General features: G+C 53.2%; 1 protein-coding gene across 2 annotated transcripts; it reads left to right on the forward strand.

Moving 5' to 3' along the window:
- Positions 1–604: 604 nt before the first annotated feature.
- SNRNP70 (small nuclear ribonucleoprotein U1 subunit 70) lies at positions 605–24,059 on the forward strand. Of its 2 annotated transcripts, none has more exons than XM_001156213.5 (10): positions 605–1,092; positions 1,861–2,017; positions 5,752–5,814; positions 5,927–5,981; positions 13,879–13,943; positions 14,094–14,156; positions 16,853–16,934; positions 20,096–20,197; positions 23,083–23,170; positions 23,253–24,059. In XM_001156213.5, exons 2-10 carry the CDS (start codon positions 1,871–1,873, stop codon positions 23,899–23,901), a joined length of 1,314 nt encoding a protein of 437 aa, XP_001156213.2. In that variant the 5' UTR covers positions 605–1,092; positions 1,861–1,870; the 3' UTR covers positions 23,902–24,059. The 2 variants fall into 2 exon arrangements, with proteins under 2 accessions (XP_001156213.2, XP_009434289.1); XM_009436014.4 differs by having other exon boundaries at positions 23,280–24,059.
- The last annotated feature ends 1,447 nt before the right edge of the window (positions 24,060–25,506 follow it).

Here is a 25,506-nt window from a genome sequence, read left to right on the forward strand (position 1 = left end):
ATCGTTCTTCATTATGCTGGCCACTATCTCAAATTATCTTTTATTATTTATTTATTTATTTATTTTTGAGACGGAGTCGCTCTGTCGCCCAGGCTGGAGTGCAATGGCACGACCTCGGCTCACTGCAACCTCCGCCTCCCGAGTTCAAGCGATTCTCCCGCCTCAGCCTCCAGAGTAACCGGGCTTACAGGCGCGCACGGCCACGCCCGGCTAATTTTTGTATTTTTAGTAGAGACGGGCTTTCACCATGTTGGTCAGGTTGGTCTCACACTCCTGACCTCAGGTGATCTGCCCGCCTCAGCCTCCCAAAAGTTCTGGGATTACAGGCGTGATCCGCCGCGCCTGGCCTCAAATTATCTTTATTCAGTTAAATGCTTTTATTGTCTCTCCCAGTACAATGTAAGCCCTAGCAGGAGAAGACTTTCCTTTAATCACGTGCTGTACCCCCAAAGCCCAGACAGTGCCTAGCACACACGAGATGCTCGATGAATAGTTATTGATTGAATAGATTAGACATCAACGCAATCAGGCTGTTCACCTAGGGACTCTTTGCTAGGCGGCGGAGAGGTACGTTACAGTTCTCTACGCAGAACGCATGCGCGAAAGATCCGGGAAGTGTGATCGGAAAGGGGCGGAGCATCAGGGAGAGTCTCGCGGACATAGGCGGTTCGGCGCGGAAAGCGGGAGGTGGAGGGGCGGCTTGGGGCAAGCGCGCGCGCGCAGTGCAGACGCCAGCTCCCCGCGGCTGAGGTACTCAAGGTGCCCAAAGGCGGGGTAGTGACCTCGCGCGTGCGCTGTGCCCGCGGCAGCGCCGGGTCCTAGTGTGTGGGTTGTTGTTGGCACCGCGCGGCGCGTGCGCAGTGAGGACGGCGGAGGGATTTGCGGCCGGGACCCACCCCCTGCTCCAGTCGCTATCTGAGGCCGCGCGGGTGGCTGAGCAGCGGCCTGGTGCGCTCGCTTAGCGGGCGACGGAATCAGACGGACGTGGACGCCCCCGGAGTGGAAGCCGAAGCAGGAGTTGTTGTTGCTGAGGGGCTGCCGCAGCCGCCGCGAGCCTCCGGACAGACGCCAGAGCGAGGAGGGCGCTACGCGGTGAGTGAGTGTGACTGAGTGGCCCGACGGGGTGCGGGGCCGCTACCCAGAAGCCCCAGCGGTGGGCCCGGTCCTCTTCCCCGCGGCCAGGCCCCTTTCCCGCGTCCCCGCCACAGGTCCCTTCTGCATCCCTTTCCCGGACCCCGAAATCTCTGGGCACCCACGCCCGCTTCCCACAGCGCCCTCGTGGTTCCCTACCCACAGGCCCTTGCGGTGTGTGGCCTTTTTTCTTTTTCGTTTGTCTATGTTGTCCTGGACCCTTACCCATAATTCCTTTCGCTTTTTGCGGGGTCCAGATCTGTTACCCACAAGCACTTGGTTTTGGGGCTTCGCTCCTTATGTTTCTCTTTCTTTGCTTGGAAACTTCCGATCCCCAGGACCCTGCAAACTGCATCTCGTAATTTGCCCTCCACGGCACGGGACGAGCAGCCACAACTGCTCTGGGCCTCCCTCCTCGGGTCCTTGATTCCCCCAGAAATTCCCAGGGAACCTCTCCGCCCCACAGCTCGTGTCTGAGGACTCTGAGACTTCGCTATTCAGGAACCCTTTTCCAGCCGTTGTTTTTGTTTTCTTTACTGGCCTTTCACCTCCACCCCCACCAAGACGTACCCTTTTCTCCGCAACACAGGACTGTTCTCTGCCCTTACAGAGCCTGTTTTAATTCCGAGACTTTTCTCTTGTCTTTCTTATTTTGAGAGTCAAGGAGTAATAGGGGCTTTCTCTGTGCAGACCCGATCTAACCTAAGGCTGTCCTGCTTCTGCTCTCAGACTTGGCAAGATGACCCAGTTCCTGCCGCCCAACCTTCTGGCCCTCTTTGCCCCCCGTGACCCTATTCCATATCTGCCACCCCTGGAGAAACTGCCACATGAAAAACACCACAATCAACCTTATTGTGGCATTGCGCCGTACATTCGAGAGTTTGAGGTGAGTTCACTGAGCAGGCCAGGAATGGTTTGGGTTCTGGGGAGCAACGGGTTGGATTTGGGAGTCCAGCTTCTGGCCATTTTGCCAGCTGCGTGATTTAAGCGAGGGGCTTAACCTTTGTGATCCTCAGTTTCTCTGTTTTAAATGGGGTTGGAGCCGGGTGTCGGGTGTGGTCGAGTGCGTCTGTAGTCTCAGCTACTCAGGAGGCTGAGGTGGGAGGATTGCTTGAGCCCAGGAGTCGGAGGCTGGAGTGCTTTGTGATTGTGCCACTATACTCCGGCCTGGGTGACAGAGCAGGACTTCGTCTCTCAAAAAAAAAAATTTTTTTTTTAAGTGGGGTTGTGGCCCGGTACGGTGGCTCACGCCTGTAATCCCAGTACTTTGGGAGACCGAGGCAGGCGGATCACTTGAGGTGAGGAGTTCAAGACCAGCCTGGCCAACATGGTGAAACCACGTCTCTGCTAAAAATAACAAAAATTAGCCGGACATGGTGCCTGTAATTCCAGCTACTTGGGAGGCTGAGGCACGGGAATCACTTGAACCCAGGAGGCGGAGGTTGCAATGAGCCGAGATCGCGCCACTGCACTCCATCCTGAGCAACAGAACAAGACTGTCTCAAAAAAAAAAAAAAAAAAAGTGGGGTTGATAGTACACCTTTTGTAGAATTTTTGTGAAAATTCGGTGAGTAGTGGTTGAGGATTCATGCCTAACCCACACCATTTATCAGCTCTGACTTTGGGCAAATGTTGTATCCTCTTAATGCATTGGTTTCTTTATCTTTAGCAAGGGGATAGTGGTAGCACCCTCATAATGTTGGTGGAGAATTAAATGGCAAAGTGTATGTCAGGGGGCTTGGCACCAAGCAGTCAGCACATGTCAGCCTTTGTTACTCTGTTTACTACTTTTATTGTTAATAAGATGATGTTCATAAAGGCTTAGCACCCAGTATTGAGTATTGGAGGGCTTAAAACTGCAGATGGGGATCTTAGCTCTGCACCTTTGGGATAAATAGGAATGAATGACTTAGGCTCCTGGACCTCTGTGTTTTTATTTGTGAAATGGGATGACAAGGGTCATCTCTTAGGTGCATCAGAGCACACCTGAGAAAAGCTGGCACACAGTCGGAAGTTACAAGAAGAACGTTCTAGCATTGGGTAGGTAAGGGCAGCTGGAGGCGAGGGAGTTGCAGAGCAGAATTTCGTAGATAACAGAAAGGTATGTCTTCAGTGGGATTTGCCACCCTTGGTGAACCCGCACTTGAGAGATGTTACTGGCCAATTAACTTAATGGGCACAGGCGGGTGGTAGGTGCCCTTTGATGATGCAGGTCATGTGCCAGTTACCATTTATTTATTTATGAGACAGTTTTGCTCTGTTGCCCAGGCTGAAGTGCAGTGGCGTGATTTTAGCTAACTGCAGCCTCCGGTTCAAGCAGTTCTCCTGCCTCAGCCTCTCAAGTAGCTGGGATTACAGGCATGCACCACCACGCCTGGCTAATTTTGTATTTTTAGTAGAGATGGGGTTTCACCATGTAGGCCAGGCTGGTTTCGAACCCCTAACCTCAGGTGATCCACCCCCCTTGGCCTCCCAGAGTGCTGGGATTACAGGTGTGAGCCACCATGCCTGGGAGCCAGGTACTTTTTTTTTTTTTTTTTTTTTTTTTTTGAGATGGAGTCTCACTCTGTTGCCTAGGCTGGAGTGCAGTGGCGTGATCTCGGCTCACTGCAAGCTCCGCCTCCCGGGTTCACGCCATTCTCCTGCCTCAGCCTCCCAAGTAGCTGGGACTACAGGTGCCCGCCACCACGCCTGGCTAATTTTTTGTATTTTTAGAGATGGGGTTTCACTGTGTTAGCCAGGATGGTCTTGATATCCTGACCTTGTGATCTGCCCACTTTGGCCTTCCAAAGTGCTGGGATTACAGACGTGAGCCACCGCACCCGACCTTTTTTTTTTTTTTTTTTTTGAGATGGAGTATCGCTCTGTTGCCCAGGCTGGAGTGCAGTGGCGTGATCTAGGCTCACTGCAACCTCCACCTCCCGGGTTCAAAGGATTCTCCTGCCTCAGCCTCCTGAGTAGCTGGGATTACAGGCACGCGCTACCATGCCTGGCTAATTTTTGTATTTTTTGTAAAGACGGGGTTTCACCATGTTGGTCAGGATGGTCTCAAACTCCTGACCTTGTGATCTGTCTGCCTTGGCCTCCCAAAGTGCTGGGATTACAGGCATGAGCCACTGCACCCTACCAGCCAGTTCCTATTTAATGTGTGGTTGATGAGACCTTTAAGAGCTGCCTTGGCCCTCAGAGGGTGTGCAGTTGTGGGCTTCGGAGCCCTGTTCTGTCAGCTCATGTTGCTTCAGGCCTGGTCATCCTCACTGGCACTCATAAGCAGGGCCCTGCCATCACTCCACTCCCATCACATCCTCTGGCACTTTGTTCAATGTGAGTGATACTTGGAGCTGTGAGAAGCAATGTGTTTCCTAAATATGGAAGACAGGGTGTTTCCTAAATACTATAAAGCTAGATGTCACCTGTACCAGTGCTTTTCAAACTGTCTTTGGTGAAGGACAGATACTGCTTCCAATCTGTTTGCTTTTGATAAATATGATAGAATTACTTTTTAAAGAAAGATCTACAGTCAGGAGTTCAAGACCAGCCAGGCCAACATGGTGAAACCCTGTCTCTACTAAAAATGCAAAAACTAGCCAACATGCTGTCGTGTGCCTGTAATCCCAGGTAGTCACTCAGGAGGCTTAGGCAGGAGAACCGCTTGAACGATTCTAGTCAGTTGCTGGGTTCCTTTTAGAGAGACGGGCACAGGGGAGAAAGCAGGGCTTAGAATCGCTTGAACCTGGGAAGCGGAGGTTGCAGTGAGCCCAGATCGTGCCACTGCACGCCAGCCTGGGCAACAGACCACGACTTCGTCTCAGAAAAAAAAAAGACCTGCAGAATAAAAGACCAAATTTGTATTAAGAGTCAGTGGACATCAAATTGTGAAATTACTGTAGAAGTTCCTGAACACTTAGTCCTGGTTTCTGTACTTATCTGTACTTATCACAGTCCAGCAACAGTTTAGATAGTACTGGTCCATGGACCATGCTTAGTTTTTGAGACAGGATTTTTTTTTTGAGACGGAATCTCGCTCTGTTGTGCAGGCTGGAGTGCAGTGGCGCGATCTCGGCTCACTGCAACCTCCGCCTCCTGGGTTCATGCCATTCTCCTGCCTCAGCCTCCCGAGTAGCTGGGACTACAGGCGCCCACCACCACGCCCGGCTAATTTTTTGTATTTTTAGTAGAGGCGGGGTTTCACCATGTTAGTCAGGATGGTCTCGGATCTCCTGACCTCATGATCCGCCTGCCTCGGCCTCCCAAAGTGCTGGGATTACAGGCGTGCGCACTGCGCCCGGCCTTTACACCTGGCTAATTTTTAAATTTTTTGTGGAGATGGTGTTTCACTGTGTTGTCCCAGGCTGGTCTGAAACCCCTAGGCTCAAGCATTCTCCCTGTGTCATCATCCCAAAGTGCTGCGATTACAAGTGGAAGCCACTGTGCGTGGCTGCAGACCTTGCTTTGATCTGTGCCACTCCCCTCCCTCCACTGTGTCAGGGGAAGTGTGCGTGGATGTTTATTTTTGTAGGGGGTGGGGGTGGGAGGGTTAACCTGTTTATTTCCTTGGTGAGTGTCCCTTGCCATTTCCCCTAGTCCTTCCCACCCTGTCACCTCTCTTCTTGTTCCCAGGACCCTCGAGATGCCCCTCCTCCAACTCGTGCCGAAACCCGAGAGGAGCGCATGGAGAGGAAAGTATGTCATTTTTGCTTCCTGACCCCCTGTTTTACCACTGTCTCCAGATGATCCTTGACACTAGGGCACTTCTATCTGCATTCACTTCTCCACCTCCCCTTTCTCCTGACAGAGACGGGAAAAGATTGAGCGGCGACAGCAAGAAGTGGAGACAGAGCTTAAAATGTGTAAGTCTCTCATCTACCGTTTGGCTTTCTCCTCTCCCAAACCCTCTATATTCTTCCCAGGTCATACCCAGGACCCTGCTGTCTCCCTAAGGCCTGTGTTGTGGGGAGCAGGGTTGTTAGTTCATTTGTTTAGCCCCTGCCACTTCACAAGCACTGTTTTTGGTTTAGGCTTTTCAGCAGCAGAACATAGGGTAAAAGTTGGCAGGAAGGGAGACCCCTGGTACCTTGGGCTCCTCCTGCATGGGAGGACAGTTAAGGGGCTCCCACAACCCAGCTGGGTGTCACAGGCTGAAGTGGTGGGTTGTGGGATAGTGGTCCGTCCTGGCTCTAACCTTAGGTCTCCAACCCTTGGGCTGAGGATGTTCCATCCCCTCCACATAGAGGAGGAATTGGAGTACAAGACAGGTGTGTTGTTGCCATTAACCAAACTCATAAGAGGGTCAGATGTCAACCTCCAGTGGCTCTTTATTCTGAAAGTGAAAACTGTACAGTCACACGCAGCATAGCAATGTTTCACTCAGCAGGGGACCATGGATGTGATGGTGATCCTGCAAGATTATATCATATTTTGCCAGGCACTGTGGCTCACGCTGTAATCCCAGTACTTTGGGAGGCCGAGGCAGGCGGATCATGAGGTCAGGAGTTCGAGACCAGCCTGGCCAACGTGGTGAAATCTTGTCTCTACTAAAAGTACAAAAATTAGCTGGGCGTGGTGGCGAGTGTCTGTAATCCCAGCTACTCGGGAGACTGAGGCAGGAGAATCTCCTGAACCCAGAAGGCGGAGGTTGCAGTGAGCTGGGATCGCGTCGGCTTACTGCAACCCAGCCTGGGCAACAAGCAAAAATCTGTCTTAAAAAAAAAAAAAGATTATACCATCTATTTACTGTACCCTTTCTATGCTTTGATAATGTTTAGATGCACAAATACTTACTATTGTGTTAGGATTGCTGTAGTATTTGGTGTAGTAACACGCTTGGCCTCGGAGCAGTGGGACGCACCCTCTAGCCCAGGAGTGTTAGGTATGCTGTCTAGGCTCGTGGAAGTGCCATCTCATGTTGGCATATGGACATCATCATCAAACGACGCACTTCTCAGAACATGACTCTAGTGAGAAGACAGGTTTTCCTCCTATACCTGTGAACTTTGATGAATCCCTTTCCTCCAAATCCTGGAGTGCAGGATTTCCTCACGGTGCTTATGCAGAAGCGTGACAGAGACATCTGGCGGTGCGCTCTTTGGACATTGGCTGTCGGAACGCTGTCTTGATGTCCTGCCTCAGAGGCATCTCAGACTCAGTGTCCAAACCACAGGGGTTTTCCCTCGCCACCAACCTGGTTTCCTTTGGGTGTTTTCTCTGGGACATAGACATTCAGCTGTGCCGGTAATGACCTCATTTTTTGCCATGCAGTTTGTTTCTAACACCTTTTCTAACCTTTTGCTCAGCCTCTCACCAAGACCTATTTGTGTTATTTTCTAAATGTCACAAATCTGACCCTTGTTTTCATGTCCGTCATCACCACCCAGGTCACCTCTTGCCTAGACAACACAGTCACAGTCTTAACTAGTTTACCTATGTCTTTTTGTTTGTTTGTTTGTTTGTTTGTTTTTTGGAGGCAGCTTCGCTCTGTCGCCAGGCTGGAGTGCAGTGGTGCAATCTTGGCTCACTGCACCCTCCGCCTCCCAGGTTCGAGTGATTCTCCTGCTTCAGCCTCCCAAGTAGCTGGGACTACAGGCGTGCGTCACCATGCCCAGCTAATTTTTGTATTTTTAGTAGAGGCGGGGTTTCAGCATGTTGACCAGGATCGTCTAGATCTCTTGACCTTGTGATCTGCCCACCTTGGCCTCCCAAAGTGCTGGGATTATAGGCATGAGCCACCGTGCCTGGTCACCCCCCTCCTTTTTTTTCTGAGACGGAGTCACGCTCTGTCAATCAGGCTGGAGTGCAGTGGTACTATCTCAGCTCACTGCAACTTCCGCCTCCTGGGTTCAAGTGATTCTCCTGCCTCAGCCTTCTGAGCAGCTGGGACTACAGGCGTGCGCCACCATGCCCAGCTAATTTTTGTAATTTTAGTAGAGATGGGGTTTCACCATGTTGGCCAGGCTGGCCTCGAACTCCTGACCTCAGGTGATCCACCTGCTTCAGCCTCCCAAAGTGCTGGGATTACAGGCGTGAGCCACCGCAGCCGGCCTAGTTTATCTATATCTTAACCAACCAAAATCCACTGTGGGTCTTCTTTTTTTTCTTTTTTGGAAAAACTTTAAAACTGAGATGGGGTCTCACTATGTTGCCCAGGCTGGTCTTGAATTCCTGGGCTCAAGTGATCCTCTTGCCTCAGCCTCCCTCAGTGCTGGATTACAGGTGTCAGCCATTGTGCTCAGCCTCTTTTTTTGTTGTTGTATTTTGTTTTGTTCTTAGGGACAGGGTCGTGCTGTGTTGCCCAGGCTTTACTGCCGTGGTGCAGTCATAGCTCACTGCAACCTTGAATTCCTGGCCTCAGGTGATCTGCCTGCCTCGGCCCCCCAGAGTGTTGGGATTTCAGGTGTGAGCCACCATGCCCAGCCAAAAGTGTTTTTCGTTTTTTGTTTTTTGTTTTTTAGATGGAGTTTTGCTGTTAGTGCCCAGGCTGGAGTGTAGTGGTACGATCTAGGGTCACTGCAACCTCTGCCTCCCTGGTTCACGCGATTTCCCTGCCTCCTGAGTAGCTGGGATTACAGGCATGCACCACCATGCCTGGCTAATTTTGTATTTTTAGAGACAGGGTTTCTCCATGTTGGTCAGGCTGTTCTCGAACTCCCGACCTCAGGTGATCTGCCCGCCTCGGCCTCCCAAAGTGCTGGGATTACAGGCGTGAGCCACCACACCCGGCCAGAAATGCTTTTTAAAAACGGTTCCACCCGGGCGTGGTGGCTCACGCCTGTAATCCTTCGAGGCAGGTGGGTCACCTGAGGTCGGGAGTTCGAGACCAGCCTGGCCAACATGGTGAAACCCTGTTTCTGCTAAGAATACAAAAATTAGCCCGGCATGGTGGTGTGTACCTGTAATCCCAGCTACTCAGGAGGCTGAGGCAGGAGAATCATTTGAACCTGGGAGGCGGAGGTTGCAGTGAGCCGAGATCACGCCATTGCACTCCAGCCTGGGTGACAGAACAAGATTCCATCTCAAAAAAAAAAAAAAAAAAAAAAAAAACAGTTCCAGGCCGGGCACGGAGGCTCACGCCTGTTGTCCAGCACTTTGGGAGGCCGAGGCAGGCAGATCACATGAGGTCGGGAGTTCAAGACCAGCCTGGCCAACATGGTGAAACCCCATCTCTACTAAAAATACCAAAAAAAACAAAAAAACAAAACAAAACCTAGCCAGGCATTGTAGTGGGCTCCTGTAATCCCAGCTACTCGGGAGGCTGAGGCTGGAGAATTGCTTGAACCCGGGAGGCGGAGTTTGCAGTGAGCAGAGATAGCGCCATTACACTCCAGCCCGGGCAATAAGAGCAAGACTCCTTCTCAAAAAACAAACAAATAAGTTCCAATTGGGCGAACAAAAAAGTTCCAATTGAGGAATTTGAACACTGGATCATAGATGAGGTTAAGCAATTAGTAAATGTTAACTCTAAGATGTAATAGTGGCACTGTGGTTATGATGTTTAAAAGCCTTTGTTAGAGACCAAAATGGTGTGCTATCTGGAATTTCATTTAAAATAATCCAGCCGATTGCGGTGGTTTCACGCCTGTAATCCCAGCACTCTGGGAGGCTGAGGTGGGAGGATTACTTGAGTGATCCAGGTTCGAGTGGTGAATATGGTGAAACCCTGTCTCAACTGAAAATATAAAAATTATCTGGGTGTGGTAGCAGGGGCCTCTAATTGCAACTACTTGGGAGGCTGAGGCAGGAGAATCACTTGAACTCAGGAGGCAGAGGTTGGGGTGAGCTGAGGTCATGCCACTGCACTCCAGCCTGGGTGACAGAGCAAGACTCCGTCTCAAAAAAATCCAGTGGGCTGTGGGAGGATAGGGATGAAACAAGTCCGTCCACATGTTGATAATGGAAGCGGGCTCACGGGAGTTCATTATACTGCTCTACTTCCATTAAATGCTTGAACTTCTCCATAATAGAAAAGAAATAAAAGAATGGATCAAGTTCAGTAGGGTTTCTGTGCCCTTGAGAGCCTCCACTCATAGCTATAGAAGCTTGCTGTGCCTTGTCACAATGAACAGCTCCCGTCAAGGGGACGGTGCCTCCTTGCTGAGCGCTTGTACTTGGTGTTACTGACTTTCTCACAGCTTCCAAGTGCAGCAGGGGTTGCTACTCCCGTTTTTAAGATAAATGGAGGCTTGTTGAGGCAAGCACGCTTCCAAAGAGTGAGAGTTCCAAGATGGGACCTCGAGTACCTCAAAGCCTAATTCCCAACTCCACGACCCACTTCCATTGAGTCTCTGCTCTGGGCTGCTACTTAGATGAGCCCTCAACCAGTGATGTCCTGAGGGAGAGCTGCCGTCAGGGTGCTGCACGCATACGCTGGCTGTGGGGCGCTGCCCGGCATTGGGTCTGTGCTACCTTCTTTGAGCTTTTGTTCTCTATCTTCAGGACTTGGGGGTACCATTGCTTTGCTGCATTTGCTTTTTACCTTTAGTCACATTTGTGGCCCCCCAACCCCGGGTAAGCAAGTGCTCCAGGGAACTCACACAGTGTGCTGGGGTGGTTTCCCTCTGGCTGCCCTTCAGGAAGCTCAGCTGTTGTTTGGCCTTCGTCCACTCCCCAGCCCTGCAGCATTCATTGGTCCCACTGTCGTGCTCCACAGTAACTGTTAGAACGCCTGCTGTCTGGCGTTGCCGGGTGTGTTTCCTTGCTGCTGTGACAGCTTTCAGCTCTTCATTAAATGTTAGCATCTTGTGAGGCTTTTTCTAACCTGCCTTGTAAAGTCACCCGTTTCTATTCTCTGTCGTCATCTGATGTGATCATAGGATCTCCTTATTTACCTCTTTCATTAGCATATGAACCCCATGAGGGTAGACACCTTTTTTTTTTTTTTTTTTTTTTGAGACAGTCTCACTCTGTTGCACAGGATAGACTGTAATGGCACGATCTCGGTTTACTGCAACCTTCATCGCCTCCCTGGTTCAAGCGATTCTCTTGTCTTAGCCTCCTGAGTAGCTGGACCACACCCAGCTAATTTTTTGTGTATTTTTAGTAGGGATGAGGTTTCGCTGTGTTGATCAGGCTGGTCTTGAACTCCTGGTCACAAGTGATCCGCCTGCCTTGGCCTCCCAAAGTGCTGGCATTACAGCTGTGAGCCACCGCGCCCAGCACCTTTTTTTTGTCTTGTTTACTGCGAAATCCCCAACAACTATAGCATTTCCAGGCACATAGTAGATGCTTAAGAATTACCTATTTACAAGAGCACAAACATCGGCGAATAAAAAGAATTACCTATTGAATGAATGAGAGTTAGCTGGTGCAAAAAAAAAAAAAAAAGCCAGTGCAGATTGAGAGACCTGGCCATAGAAAATTACAACGCTCAGGGATAAAGTATGGCAAGGAACGTTTTTTTTTGTTTTTTGTTTTTGTTTTTGTTTTTGTTTTTTTCGCTTTATTGCCCAGGCTGGAGTTTAGTGGTATGATCTCGGCTCACTGCAATCTCCACCTCCCAGATTCAAGCAATTCTCCTGCGTCAGCCTCCCAAGTAGCTGGGACTATAGGCGCACACCACCATGCCCTGGTAATTTTGTATTTTTAGTAGAGACGGGGTTTCGCCATGTTGGCCAGGCTGGTCTCAAACACCTGACCTCAGGTGATCCGTCCGCCTTAGCCTCCCAAATTGCTGGGATTACAGGTGTGAGCCAGTGTGCCCAGCCTGGCAAGGAACTTGAGGAGTGGGTGGAGAGAACGCTGAGATGGAGTTGTTTTCAGACGTTTCCATTTGTCCCAGATAGCGATTCCCTTAAATTGTGGCTTAGGCTTCTGTTTTTTATAATATTCTTAGGCCAGGTGCGGTGGCTCACGCCTGTAATGCCAGCACTTTGGGAGGCCGAGGCAGGCAGATCACCTGAGGTCAGGAGTTTGAAACCAGCCTGGCCAACATAGTGAAACCCCGTCTCTACTAAAAATACAAAAGATTAGCTGGGTGTGGTGGTGTGTGTTTGTAATCCCAGCTACTTGGGAGGCTGAGGCAGGAGAATCGCTTGAACCCGGGAGGCGGAGGTTGCAGTAAGCCGAGATCTCGCCATCCATTGCACTGACCTTGGGCAACAAGAGTGACACTCCATCTCAAAAAAGTACATTCCTTAAAGTCATCTTGACCTTAGTTTATACTTGTAGTTAAATTCTCTCATAAGAAACAAATCTGGCGGGACGCGGTGGTTCATGCCTGTAATCCCAGCACTTTGGGAGGCCGAATCACCTGAGGTCAGGAGTTCGAGACCAGCCTGGCCAACATGGCGAAACCCCATCTCTACTAAAAATACAAAAATTAACTGGATGTGGTGGTGCACGCCTGTAATCCCAGCTGCTTGAGAAGCTGAGGCAGGAGAATTGCTTGAACCTCGGAGGCAGAGGTTGCAGTGAGACGAGATTGCGCCATTGCACTTTAAGCCTGGGCAACAGAGCAAGACTCTGTTTAAAAAAAAAAAAAAAGCTGAGACTTTATTTCTCTAGCTTCTGGCAACACCCACACTGTCTTCCTGAAAAGGTAGCACCTGAGGGTTCGGGGAAGGAGCCTGGTAGTTCAAGTGCCCGGGGTGAGAGGTGAAGTCTGCCTTGGCCCTTCGCCACTTTAACACCTCCCTTTTTCTGTGTCTCGAGTTTGTTCTGTTTTACTTCCATTTGCAAAATAGTAATAAATAAATATCAGTGTCCAGCACTGTGTCTGGGCCATAGTACGTGTTCAGTAAATTATATGTCTAATGTTCCATTATTGGAACGCTAAGCATGTGGGAGTTATTTATATCCTACTGCTCGGGTCATTACCAGGGTCTGATTTTTCACACGTGTCTGCAATTCAAAAAATTGCAACCTCTGGCATAAATGGGTTAATGTTATTCCTTTTCTCATGCTCTCCCAGAATGTGACAGGGCTTCCGAGGGAAACACTATACCATGGAAGAACCGGCAGAGTGTCCTTAAGGCCCCGGCAGGAGTCAGGGTCATTATGTGCTGGAGCCACCATATTTGGTGAAAAGGACTTATTCCCAGGCCTGACCCAGCAGGATCACCTATGAAATTGGTTTCTTAGGAGATTTCCTGGCTCTTTTCTTTGGAGATTGTTATTCCTTAGTAGCCAGGTAGAACAGTAGTGAGGCTGGAGTGAGAATCTGATCTGACGCTAGTCAGTTCCTGGGTTCCTTTTTAGAGAGACAGGGCACAGACAGGAAAGCAGAGCTTACTTAGTGTTTGCTTTCCTGGCTCTCATTCGTAGCCTTGGGGCAGCTTGGTCTTAGGTTTTCCTGTGGGCTGTAGTTGCAGTCTGTGTCCAGTAGGTGGCAGTGTGGCCCTGCCTACAGGAGGGAGTTCAGAACCTGGGGGCATCAGCTGCATCTCCAGGGAGGCCCAGTTGGGCTATTACTGTTTGGATCACCTTGCATCTGGGAGCGATAGGGCCCTTAGGGTTTATGTAGGTCTGAAATGGCAGTTGGGCCTGCCCACATCCTGTCAGCTTGAAGTCAGCCTTACCTCCTCCCCTCAGCAGCCTGGATTATCTCTCAGCCACTCTGATAAAGCCCACTGTGCCTCAGAGAAACAGGTTCAGAGAGGGGCGTGCCTGAGGTTGCCAGGTCACCACCCATGTTCCTCCAGTTAGGGGCCTCTCCCAATGCCACCGTTTTCTTCTTGGCCTCTGCCCATCGTATTTGTTTTGCTACCTGAGACCATGGACACCTTCAACTTATAAAATTCCTTTCTTCCTGCACAGGGGACCCTCACAATGATCCCAATGCTCAGGGGGATGCCTTCAAGACTCTCTTCGTGGCGAGAGTGGTAAGTCCCCAGCTCCTAGCTCCTGGAACCCCACGCTGCTGAGAGCCTGGGTCTGGCACAAAGGTCAAATAGGCTAGGTACAGGGGAATGTTCCAGGGGCTGTGGGACAGCTCTGTTCTCCCATTTAACGTCATACCCATCTCCTTGTAGAATTATGACACAACAGAATCCAAGCTCCGGAGAGAGTTTGAGGTGTACGGACCTATCAAAAGAGTAAGTGGAGTGGGTCAGGGTGTTTGAATTGGGGGTGCATGGAGGAGGGGCTGTATCCTGAGAGGGAGGGAGAGAGGTCCCAGCCCTGAGCATGGCTCACACCATTTCAGGGCCTGGGTTTATGCATCCTGACTGTATCTCCATGCAGCAGACCTTGGGCAGCAGAAGTAAAATGAGAAGTAATGACTGCTGGTGGTTGGTTGAGAGCAGGGGTTGGCAAACTACAGACTTAAAGTTTTCCTGCTGCTCAGCCAGGCAGGTCTGTTTGTTTACACATTGTCTTTGGCTGCTACTGTTGTAAGGCAGGGTTGGATTGTTGCAACAGAGTATACGGCCGTCAAAGCTGGAAATACCTACTCTCTGGGTCTTGGCAGAATACCTATGCTGAGTCCCGTTTTAGAGGAAGGCTTTGTTTTACCAATCTTCTTTTAAGTCACTGAAGTGCTCTGTGTCTGATTTCCTTTATCTAACATGGGAGACGCATGCCTTCACTGGGCAGTAGTGAGGGCTTGAGGCCATCCTACACACAAACTGATGGTAGCCATGTCTCTTCTCCCTGCTCTGTTTCTGATACATCTTTTAAAAATATTTATACATGTCAGGCCGGGTGCAATGGCTCACACCTGTAATCTCAGCTCTTAAGGAGGCAGAGGCGGGAGGATAGCTTAAACCCAGGAGTTCGAGACCTGCCTGGGCAATATGGCAAGACCCCGTTCTCCACACAAAGGAAAAAAAAAGTATTGTTGGGCCAGGCACGGTGGCTCACGCCTGTAATCCCAGCACTTTGGGAGGCCGAGGTGGGCGGATAACCTGAGGTCAGGAGTTCGAGACCAGTCTGACCAACATGGTGAAACCTGGTCTGTACTAAAAAAAAAAAAATACAAAAATTAGCTGGGCATGATAGCGGGCGCCTGTAATTCCAGCTACTGAGGAGGCAGAGGCAGGAGAATTGCTTGAACCCAGGAGGCGGAGGTTGCAGTGAGCCGAGATCACACCACTGTACTCCAGCCTGGGCAACAGAGTGGGACTCCATCTAAAAAAAAAAAAAAAAAGTATTGTAGGCTGGGCGTGGTAGCTCACGCCTGTAATCCCACATGTTGGGAGGGCGAGGCAGGCAGATCACCTGAGGTCAGGAGGCAAGACCAGCCTGGCCAACATGGCGAAACCCCGTCTCTACAAAAATACAAAAAATTAGCCGAGTGTGGTGTCTCGTGCCTGTGTGTGTGTGTGTATGTGCATGTGTATATATGTGTACACACACACACACACACACACGTTCTGCCTTGCACAGCCCAGTGACAACCTTGGCCCCACCCTTGTCCCTCTGATCCATTCAAGTCAGGAATCTTGGTTGTGTTTTGGAGGCTGTGGGGTCCCAGGTTCATCCATGATACAGGTTGGTCGCCAACTGGTAGTGATGTGAATGGCGAACTAGCCATCCTTTAGGGACCAGCTCAAATGCTGTTACCTCCCAGAAATCTTCCCTGGTTCATTCTGGCCACCTCTGTCTCAACAGCCCTGCCTTGCCCGTTGTTCTCCCTGACATGGTCCCCAAGGGGTCTTTCTGACATCCAGAGCTGACCCCATCTCTGCTGACAGCATCCCATGGGTCCCTAGCATGTTAGGACAGGTCCAGCTGCGACCATCTGGCCTTCCAGGGCTCTTCCCCAAGCTGTGTGGCCTCATGGACCTCCACCCCACCCCATCTCCTCCCTTCTCTTGCTGCCATCCTCGGGATGGGACGCATCCCTCATCGTGCCACGTTCTCTCAAGCCTCCCTGGCTGTGCACGTGTCTTTTCTTTTTCCCTTAGAACTTCCCTGTCCCTGGCCAGGCACAGTGGCTCACGCCCGTAATCCCAGCACTTTGGGAGGCCGAGAAGGGCAGATCATGAGGTCAGGATTTCAAGACCAGCCTGGCCAACGTGGTGAAACCCCATCTCTACTAAAGATACAAAAAATTACCCAGGTGTGGTGGTGCACGCCTGTAATCCCAGCTACTTGGGAGGCTGAGGCAGGAGAATCGCTTGAACCCGGGAGGTGCAGGTTGCAGTGAGCTGAGATTGAGCCATTGCACTCTAGCCTGGGCAACAGAGCAAGACTCTGTCTCCAAAAAAAAAAAAAAAAAAAAAAGAATTCCCCTGTCCCATTGGCATTCACAACTCCCTCCTGTTTCCCCAATTCCATTTGTGTCCTCCTGACTCCACGTAGACCACCCACATTGGCCCTTCCTTGCTCAACACCCTTCCCAGCTCCTCAGTGACTACACTTCTCGGCCTGGCATTGGGGCGCTTGATGACCCCGGGCCTGCCCACCTTTGTGGCCTCATCTCCTGGGACTCTCTGTCATCAGTACATGAGCCAGCCCTGCCGAAGTGCATCCCCAGCCTCCTGCCCTCCTGCCCCCGGGCCCTTGGACCTCTGGAGTTACTGCTATTCCACCTGACAGGCTGACACCTCACTGTCTTCCTTCATCTCTCTTCTTTCTTTAGGTCTTAGCTTAAGTGTCATTTTCTCCAGGAAGCCGCCTCTGTGTCCTCTGCTCCTGCCATTAGAACATAAGTCACTCAGAGCTCTTGAAGGACAGAGAGGGTCTGAGGCCTCATCCGGCCCAGGGCCTGGTGCGCAGGCTGTTGTGGGGTTGGTGGGGCGGAGCCGCCCTGTGGCAGGACTCACCCCTGTCCCCATGTGCCCCACAGATACACATGGTCTACAGTAAGCGGTCAGGAAAGCCCCGTGGCTATGCCTTCATCGAGTACGAACACGAGCGAGACATGCACTGTGAGTACCTCCCGCCGAGCCCTGCCCTCTGACCTGCTCTCACTTCTCTGCTGCCCCAGCCCCTCCCAGTCTGTCCCCTCCCCCACCCTGCCACACCTGACATTAGCGATGTCTCTTCTCCTCCTCCCTCTGTTTCTGATGTATCTTTTTTTTTTTTATATACGTGTTTTTTAAAAAACAAAAACCAAATCCCCCACAACGTGTGTGTGTGTGTGTGAACCTGGGGAGGTAAGTGTCACACGTTGAACCTCAGGGGCAAAGAGGGAACTGGGTGGGGGGCTGGGGCCAGCTGGAGGTGGGGGGAGGGGTCGGATTTTGGGGGAACCTCCCCCATTCCCCCCACCGAAGTTGGGGGTGGCCAGGTTGCAATGAGGACTGGCCTTTGAACCTGCCCTCTCTTCCCCCCCAGTAGAACTGGGGCTGGGCCACCCGACCCTCCGCTTCCCCAACCCTGGCCCCCCACCCTGTTCCTCAGCGGGCAGTGGGGTGATAGGCATGTTGAGCGCCTGCCCCTACAGTTCCAAAGCCCCCTTTGAGGCTGCCGCGGCGTCCACATGGGCAGGGATGGGTGGGGGAGGGTGGGCAGGGCTGCGGCGTGTCCAGGGGCCGCCGTATTAATTGACTGTTCTTATTGTCACTGCAGCCACCACGCAGCTGGCTTGCAGCTGATGCTTACGCTCCCCTTACAACACCTCAGTGTATGGTTGGTATAAGGGTTTGTATCATGGGTAAGATCACTCAGCACCGCACACCAGCCCAGCTTAGCCAGGCAGCTCAGGAGCAGCGAGGCGCCCCTCCTCCCGCCCCAGTCGCCCCCGCAGCCTCCCCGCACCCATGGCCCTTTCCTTGTTTGGGTGCCCTTTGTCCCTCCTGCCCCGATCCGTATGCTCTCTGAGAATCTTGCTGATCCCAGGAGGGGAAGGATGAACCTGGTGGGAAAGGTGGCGGCCTCTCCGCTTGGGTTCCACCCAGCCTCTGATGACCTGGCTTCGTGATGTCAGCGGCGAGGTGGCAGGAACACCGAGGGCAGGGCTCCAGGCCAGGGCTCCACTGGAGCCCTTCAGCCTTCCCTCCCTGCCCCCGTGCTTTCTATGGGGCTGCTACTGTGCTGGCCCTGGAGAGTCTTTTTGGCTGCTAGTTTTGGGGTGCTCTGCCCCCTTTCTGTCTTCCTTACTGTGGTTGAGGCCTCCCACGGGGGCTGGCTGTGGTGTCCAGCAGCTCTCCAGAGGTGGTCAGGAGCTCCCTAAAGTGCATGGAATTGGGGCTTGGGGTGTGGGAGGGACCAAGGGGTAGGCTGCTAGCAGCTGAAGGTGTCGTAGGTTTTTACTAAAGAACCTTCCACTGTCTAGAGACTTGAGAGAGGGAAAGAGAGAGAGAGGCCTAGACGAACACAATCACATGTTTTCTTTGCTGTTCCTCCCGGGATGGGCCTGTTTTGGGGTTTGGGACTCTGAACCCGAGCGGGGTTCCTTCGCTTGACTTTGATCCTGGTCCTTAAATGCCTTTCCCCACTCCCCTCCTGTGGGTTCAGGGGCCGAGCGGCCCCTCCTCAGAGCACGGGCAGCACCGTCTCCTGGACCCCTGTGTGCCAGCCTCTGCAGACGCAGCTGGTGGGAGGGAGCATGGATTTGGAGGTGGAGAAGTCACTCCTGGTCCTCGGAGGGGGTGGGCTGTGTGCCTAGTTCAGTGTGACTTGGGGATTGGTGAGGGCGGACAGGTTTTTGAGGCCTCCCTAGCCTTCTTTGTAAATTCACACGAGATAGTCCAGGGCTTTCCAGCGCCCAGCTTGGATGATAGTCCTCGTCTCCCCCACTCTAAGGCCTCCTTGAGATTTCTTTGGGGTCCACCACGTCCTCTGCCTGTCTCCAGGTGGTACAGGAGATGGGGTTCCTCTCCCTCTCCTGGCTCCCTAGAACCCCCCACTTCCCCTCCCTGTAGCTTTAGCTGACCCCATGGTGGTGGGTGTGGGGTCTGTGCGCGTGCTCAGGTAAGCTTGGGGGCTCCAGGTAAGCGGTCCCGTGTCCCCCCCCCGGGAAGCCCGCCTCCTCGCCAGGCCCCCAGGAGTTGCCGAGCCCCCCCCATCCCGCTCGGTTTGGACACCCGCAAGGCCGGCATCGGTAAATGGCACCTTTTTCTCTTCCTCTGGTTGTTATTTGGGGGGGAGCGGGCTGGGGCGGGGCAGGGTATTACGGTTGGTTGAGGACAGCCCCCTAGGCCAGGGCTGGGTGGGGGAACGGGGACTTTTTGGCCTTCATGACAGCCCCACGTTGATCACAGGCCAGGGCCTCAGGCTTGCCTTCTGCTACGCGCTGCCCGAGAGCAGCAGTGAGCCTCTCCCCCGTCTCCCCTCTACGACTCCCCTTTCCTGGCAGGCTCAGGCTGGGGTGCGCTCCCAGCGCGTGTTGAGCCGGGGGTGTGGAGGGCGAGATGGGGCAGGGCTGGGGGGAGGCAGAGTCAGTCGTCTCAGGTAAGGCAGGGATTTTCAGTAGCACCGCACGGCTCCCCATGCTTCCTCCACTGCCCCTCTCCCCTGCTGCAGGGGCCCCGCCAGGCCCCCTGGGAGTGTATAACCCGCCTCTCTGCTCCCTGCCATTTCCTGAAGATTTCTCCCACCCCCTTCTGGTTCATTTTCTGTTCTGATGTCTGTTCCCCCCACACTCACCTCCCTCCAAAAAAAACAAAAACAGAAAAAACCGGTGTGGTCTGGGGTGCGGAGCGTCCCAGCTGGGCCTCCTGCCCCGGCTTGGTGTCTCAGGGTGCATGCTTGGGGTTGTGGAGGAGCCCCCTCCCCCACAGCAGAGTCCAGCGTGGAGTTAACCTTCAGTTTCTTTGCAGCGATTTTGGCCGCCCTGGCGGGAGGGGGCTGTTCCATCATGTGGGAGAGGAAGGGCCGGGGAGCCTAGGGGGTGGCGGGTGAGGGTGGACGTCTCCCCCGACCAGGAGTGGTTGGGGCGCTGAGAGGAAGCAGACACTGAGATGGAGCAGGCCCTTCACCGGTTTGGGAGAGGGTTGGTCTGGCTGTCAGTTGCCTGGCTGTCTGTTGGGCGTGTGCGTGTGCGTGATGATGGGGACACGGGGCAGGGATTCTGTAGAGCTGGGCCTGTCCTGACTAGAGGACCCTCTGGGGACTCCTCCCCTCCCCCTCCCCACATCTGTTACAGCCGCTTACAAACACGCAGATGGCAAGAAGATTGATGGCAGGAGGGTCCTTGTGGACGTGGAGAGGGGCCGAACCGTGAAGGGCTGGAGGCCCCGGCGGCTAGGTGAGCACATCCTGCCTTCGACGGGCTCTCGGGGGCCCTGGGCCTGGTGGCCTTGTTCTCCCTTCTCTGCTGCTTTCTGCTTCTCTGTCTCCTGCCGGCCCACCTCTCCCATCGCGTCCTCATCTCCGGCTTCTCTCTCTTGTGGCCATCACATTTCTGACAGCTGCCTGCCTCCTCGTTCTGGGTTACTGTGAGGAGCAGGGGCACCAGCCTGGAGAGGCCTGAGCCCACATGCTGGCGTCCGCCCTTGTTAGCTGGGGGTCCCCTTTTCCTGCCTCATTGTACTCCTCTTAGTGGAAATAACCCTGAGTTCACTGAGCTCAGTGTACTGGGCGCCCAGCTTGGCAGTGACGCATGCTGGGGTTGTAAATGTCACTCGCTCATCTGCTTCTGCTGCTTGCTGTTGGTCTTGTTCACTCTTTTACTGATTCAGCAAGTACCTATTTGATCACCAGCCGTGTGCCGGGCTTCTAGTTGAGCAACACAGAGGCAGCCTCTGCCCTCTGAGCCTCCTGCATTCCGTCTCCTCATTGTCATTTGCTGTCTCAGGCAAGGTCAGTTTGGCTGCAAGTATCAGAAATAAACTTGAGCTTCCTGAAACATAAAGGGCCCTGTTGATGTAGAATCATGGGCATCCTTTGGAGTTTGGAGGTATGTGATGTCCGTGGACCTGAGAACCTGGTAGCTGACGCTGTTAAGAGCTGGGGCAACCAGGCCAGGCGTGGTGGCTCGCCTGTAATCCCAGCACTTTGGGAGGCCGAGGCGGGTGGATCATGAGGTCAGGAGTTCGAGACCAGCCTGGCCAAGATGTTGAAACCGCATCTCTACTAAAAATACAAAAATTAACTGGGCGTGGTGGCGGGTGCCTGTAATCCCATCTACTCGGGAGGCTGAGGCAGAGAATTGCTTAAACCTGGGAGGCAGAGGTTGCAGTGAGCCAAGATAGAGTCACTGCATTCCATCCAGTCTGGGTGCCAGAGCAAGACTCTGTCTCAAAAAAAAACAAAAAACAAAAAAACGGGCGACCCACCTGTGATGTGTGACAGCCCACAGCTTGCTTCTGCCTCGTTTGCCTCCATGCAGCTGGGTCGGTCCCATGCCTCTTTGCACTGGCCCAGCACAGCATGCCACAGGCCCCAGCTTTACACTCAGTCCTGGATGAGTCTCTTGTTTCGGGGTGGGCACATTTGATTGACTCAGTGTTGGGCCTGGGGTCCTGTTGCTCAGGCATGCTTATTGAGGACTGAATCCTGCAAAGCTGAGTGACAGTTGTCAGAGAAGATGATGGTCTCTGGGCAGACACCCAGGCAGTAGTAGCCACTTGGGGCTCCTGTCCTGCCTCCCAGCCCTGTGTCCTGGCTCTGGACTCGCCTGTGCTAGGGAGACCACGCTCTCAGCTGCTGAGCCTCGGAGCTTACCAGGCATGTTCTTACCTTACTCTGGTCTCTCTGGGGTGGAGTGGGTTCTTATAGCTCTGCTGTTTCCTGTTGGGGCGGGAAAATTCTATTATCTCAGTCTTTCCAGAATTTCAGAATCTTCTAGTTCAATTGCCATTCAAACTTTTTGTTGGTGTTAGCCAATAACATCTTGACTCGGTGCACCCGCAGAAATACTGTAACCTAAAGTTTGAGGAAACAGTTTTTTCTATGTAGTAAGTATATAGTTGTATTCTGCTGTTTTGTTTCTTAAGATGTTGGTTGCAACCCATCAGATTGATGATGTGACTCATTTCTGGGTCATGACCTGAATATAGGAAAGGCTAGTCTAGCTGCCCTGTGCTTGTGACATGGCAGGTGCCTGGTCCGCTGCCTGCTTCTGTAAGAATGTCTCCCTGCAGCCTCTTTTCTATACAGAACTCAGCCCTGCCTCACGGAAGCTTTTCCAGGCAGTGCGAGATAGAGGAGTGCTTGAGAAGGCAGGTTTTGCAGCAGACGGCAGTGACAGCCCAGTTCTGCACCTTCTTTGCTGAGTCACTGTGGGCCAGTGACTTGATCTGAGATTGTTTCCCCATCAGAACCATGAGGTTATTATCTGTGCCTTGGGGCTGTTCATCTATCTATTCACTTGACACACACACATCCACCTTTCTATACCAGCTGCAGCGCCACCTGCTGGTACCGTGAGCAAGAGCTGGGCACGCCCACGGTTCCGGTGCCCTGCAGTCTGGTGGGAGAGGCAGGTAGGGGTCGACTCAGGTAGCAAACCTGAAACTCCGGGGGAAGGAAGCGTTTCTGCAACTGTGAGTACATAGGACTGTGAGGAGAGACTTCCCGAGAAAGGATGTTCGGGCTAGCGTTAAGGGTGAGCGTGAGTTCACCAGAGAAGGAAGGGGAGACCAGTCCAGGGCAAGGAGAATGCACAGACACTGGCAGGAAGGTGAGCGTGGGGACACCGGGAAAGGCCTGGGACACGCAGCCAAGAGCCCCGGCTCAGACGCTAGCAGGGCCCGCTCTTGCTGCCTCTACCACCAGTTGACAAGGAGTTTGGACCTTAGGCTGGGGGACGCCAGCAAAGGCTTCTAAGCAGATCACATTTTTGGGTGGAAAGATCATTGGCTTCGGGTTTGTGTGAGGGCGAGGATGATTGGAAGGGAGGGTTTTGAGGAGGCTGTGAAGTGCGCTATGGTTAAGATGATGCGCTTTGGGGCCAGACATGGGTTCCAGTAACGGCTGTTGCCTAGCGAACGCTTTGTGTGAGTTAATTAGAGAAGACGTGGCTGTCTTGTGATGGGAGTGTGCGGGATGAACTGCACAGGGGGACCCGGCCCTGTGAACACTAAGCCAGGGGCTGCCTTCCTGCCCTTTGCTGTTGGAGTCGGCTCATTTCTGCTCCTCCGGGCCCTGTCCCTGCCCAGATTCACCCTCTGTCCGTCTGCCCTGCCCCAGGAGGAGGCCTCGGTGGTACCAGGAGAGGAGGGGCTGATGTGAACATCCGGCATTCAGGCCGCGATGACACCTCCCGCTACGATGAGAGGTAAGATTGGGCGACCGGTGTCCTGGGGTGGGGGGCGGTCACGGGGGGAGCCCAGCCACACAGGTCTGCCCACCTCATCCAGGCCCGGCCCCTCCCCGCTTCCGCACAGGGACCGGGACCGGGACCGTGAGCGGGAGCGCAGAGAGCGGAGCCGGGAGCGAGACAAGGAGCGAGAACGGCGACGCTCCCGCTCTCGGGACCGGCGGAGGCGCTCACGGAGTCGCGACAAGGAGGAGCGGAGGCGCTCCAGGGAGCGGAGCAAGGACAAGGACCGGGACCGGAAGCGGCGAAGCAGCCGGAGTCGGGAGCGGGCCCGGCGGGAGCGGGAGCGCAAGGAGGAGCTGCGTGGCGGCGGTGGCGACATGGCGGAGCCCTCCGAGGCGGGTGACGCGCCCCCTGATGATGGGCCTCCAGGGGAGCTCGGGCCTGACGGCCCTGACGGTCCAGAGGAAAAGGGCCGGGATCGTGACCGGGAGCGACGGCGGAGCCACCGGAGTGAGCGCGAGCGGCGCCGGGACCGGGATCGTGACCGTGACCGTGACCGCGAGCACAAACGGGGGGAGCGGGGCAGTGAGCGGGGCAGGGATGAGGCCCGAGGTGGGGGCGGTGGCCAGGACAACGGGCTGGAGGGTCTGGGCAACGACAGCCGAGACATGTACATGGAGTCTGAGGGCGGCGACGGCTACCTGGCTCCGGAGAATGGGTATTTGATGGAGGCTGCGCCGGAGTGAAGAGGTCCTCTCCATCTGCTGTGTTTGGACGCGTTCCTGCCCAGCCCCTTGCTGTCATCCCCTCCCCCAACCTTGGCCACTTGAGTTTGTCCTCCAAGGGTAGGTGTCTCATTTGTTCTGGCTCCTTGGATTTAAAAATAAAATTAATTTCCTGTTGATAGTGGGCACCTCGGTTTCTTCCTCACTGCTCTGTTTTCCCCAGAAGGTTGTTCCTGACTTGATAGCCCTGCTTGGTTTGGTTTCCAGGGTGTACTTAAAACTTGAGCGTTAGGACATGAGGCTGGCTCTGCCCAGTAGCCAGAGCTGTTGAAAGTGGGGTGAGGCGGCCTCTCGGGCTCCTTGTCTCCCTTGTGTTTTTCACCCTTTTTTCTTTTTCATCTCTGCCACACATTCCTCAGGGCTGACCATACCCCTGTCTTGGTGGGGGGCTGGGAATTAGGAGGGGGCTTGATTACTCAGGGGAAGCCGCAGTTTTGAATATGCAGGGGAAGCTACCATCTGCAAGGGAGAGCGGCACACAGGGTGAGGAAAGGCAGAATACACTGGGCACGGGTGAGACGGGGCAGAGCAGGAAGGGTGGACCCACATCATAATAAGTAGTGACAGAGGAGCAACGAGCAGAAACACAGAAGAGGTTCCACCAGCAATTGAGATTTCAAGCAGATTCCTGGACAAAAGATTAAAGACATTGGTGGTGAGAACACTTCAGTCTGATGAGTGCAGGGAAGGAAGCCCGTCAGCCTTGCAGAACCCTAGAGGGCCAAGGCTGCAGCTCCAGGAGAGCAAGGGTGGGAGGCCAGAGGGAGAGCGGGGTACAGAACAGTTGGCCTCCCTGTTGGCACTCAGGATGCCTGGGAGCTGGGCCGGGGGTGCCTAGGCAAACCTGCTTGTGTTCAGACCTGCTTGTGTCTTGTAGAAGCGTCTCAGCCTGAAGGCAAACTTGGCCTGATAACTCAGAGGGTCTGTGACTGACACGCAGGATTTCAGTCTGCTTTTTAATGGCTTCAGTTTAACCAACGGAGGATACCCAGACATTTGAGGAAAAACAGACCACAAGATAAATAGAAAAACTGACCCTGGAAGAAATGACTTAGGAATAAAAGGACTTCATACCTCTAGTTACTATATTTCATAGATATCCCAGATACTGCAACTATAAGACTTCTAGTATTGGCTACAAGAAGCCCATTTTGGACTCACATGGCACAGACTGGTTACATAAAGGCTGGACAATAGGCAAAAACTTAGAAAAGGCGCCAGAAAGTGGCCAGCTTTGATGAGGCTTGAGGGGGTGTGATCCGTTAAGAGAACACACAGGTGTGTTTCGCACTTACCCTTGCCTTTTCCTTGAGGATGTTGTGCCATTTAGCATGAGGAAGTCAGGCGGGACTGACTTCCACTGGGCCAAGTTCACAGAGGTTCAGCCAGGCAGCTGGGACTTGACGAAACAGGAGAGGAGGGCACTGACCTCCCAAATCTATGTGCACCCTCCCTTAGAGGCATCTGCCAACTCAAGCTGCTCACTGTCTGCAAGACCCCCCCAAGAAACTCATCAGAATGCAGTAACTGGGAGGCTAAGGAACTGGTGGCCTGGAGACTGCAGCA

The sequence above is a fragment of the Pan troglodytes genome, chromosome 20 (genome assembly GCF_028858775.2).
Source record: "Pan troglodytes isolate AG18354 chromosome 20, NHGRI_mPanTro3-v2.0_pri, whole genome shotgun sequence".
Lineage (NCBI taxonomy): Eukaryota > Metazoa > Chordata > Mammalia > Primates > Hominidae > Pan > Pan troglodytes.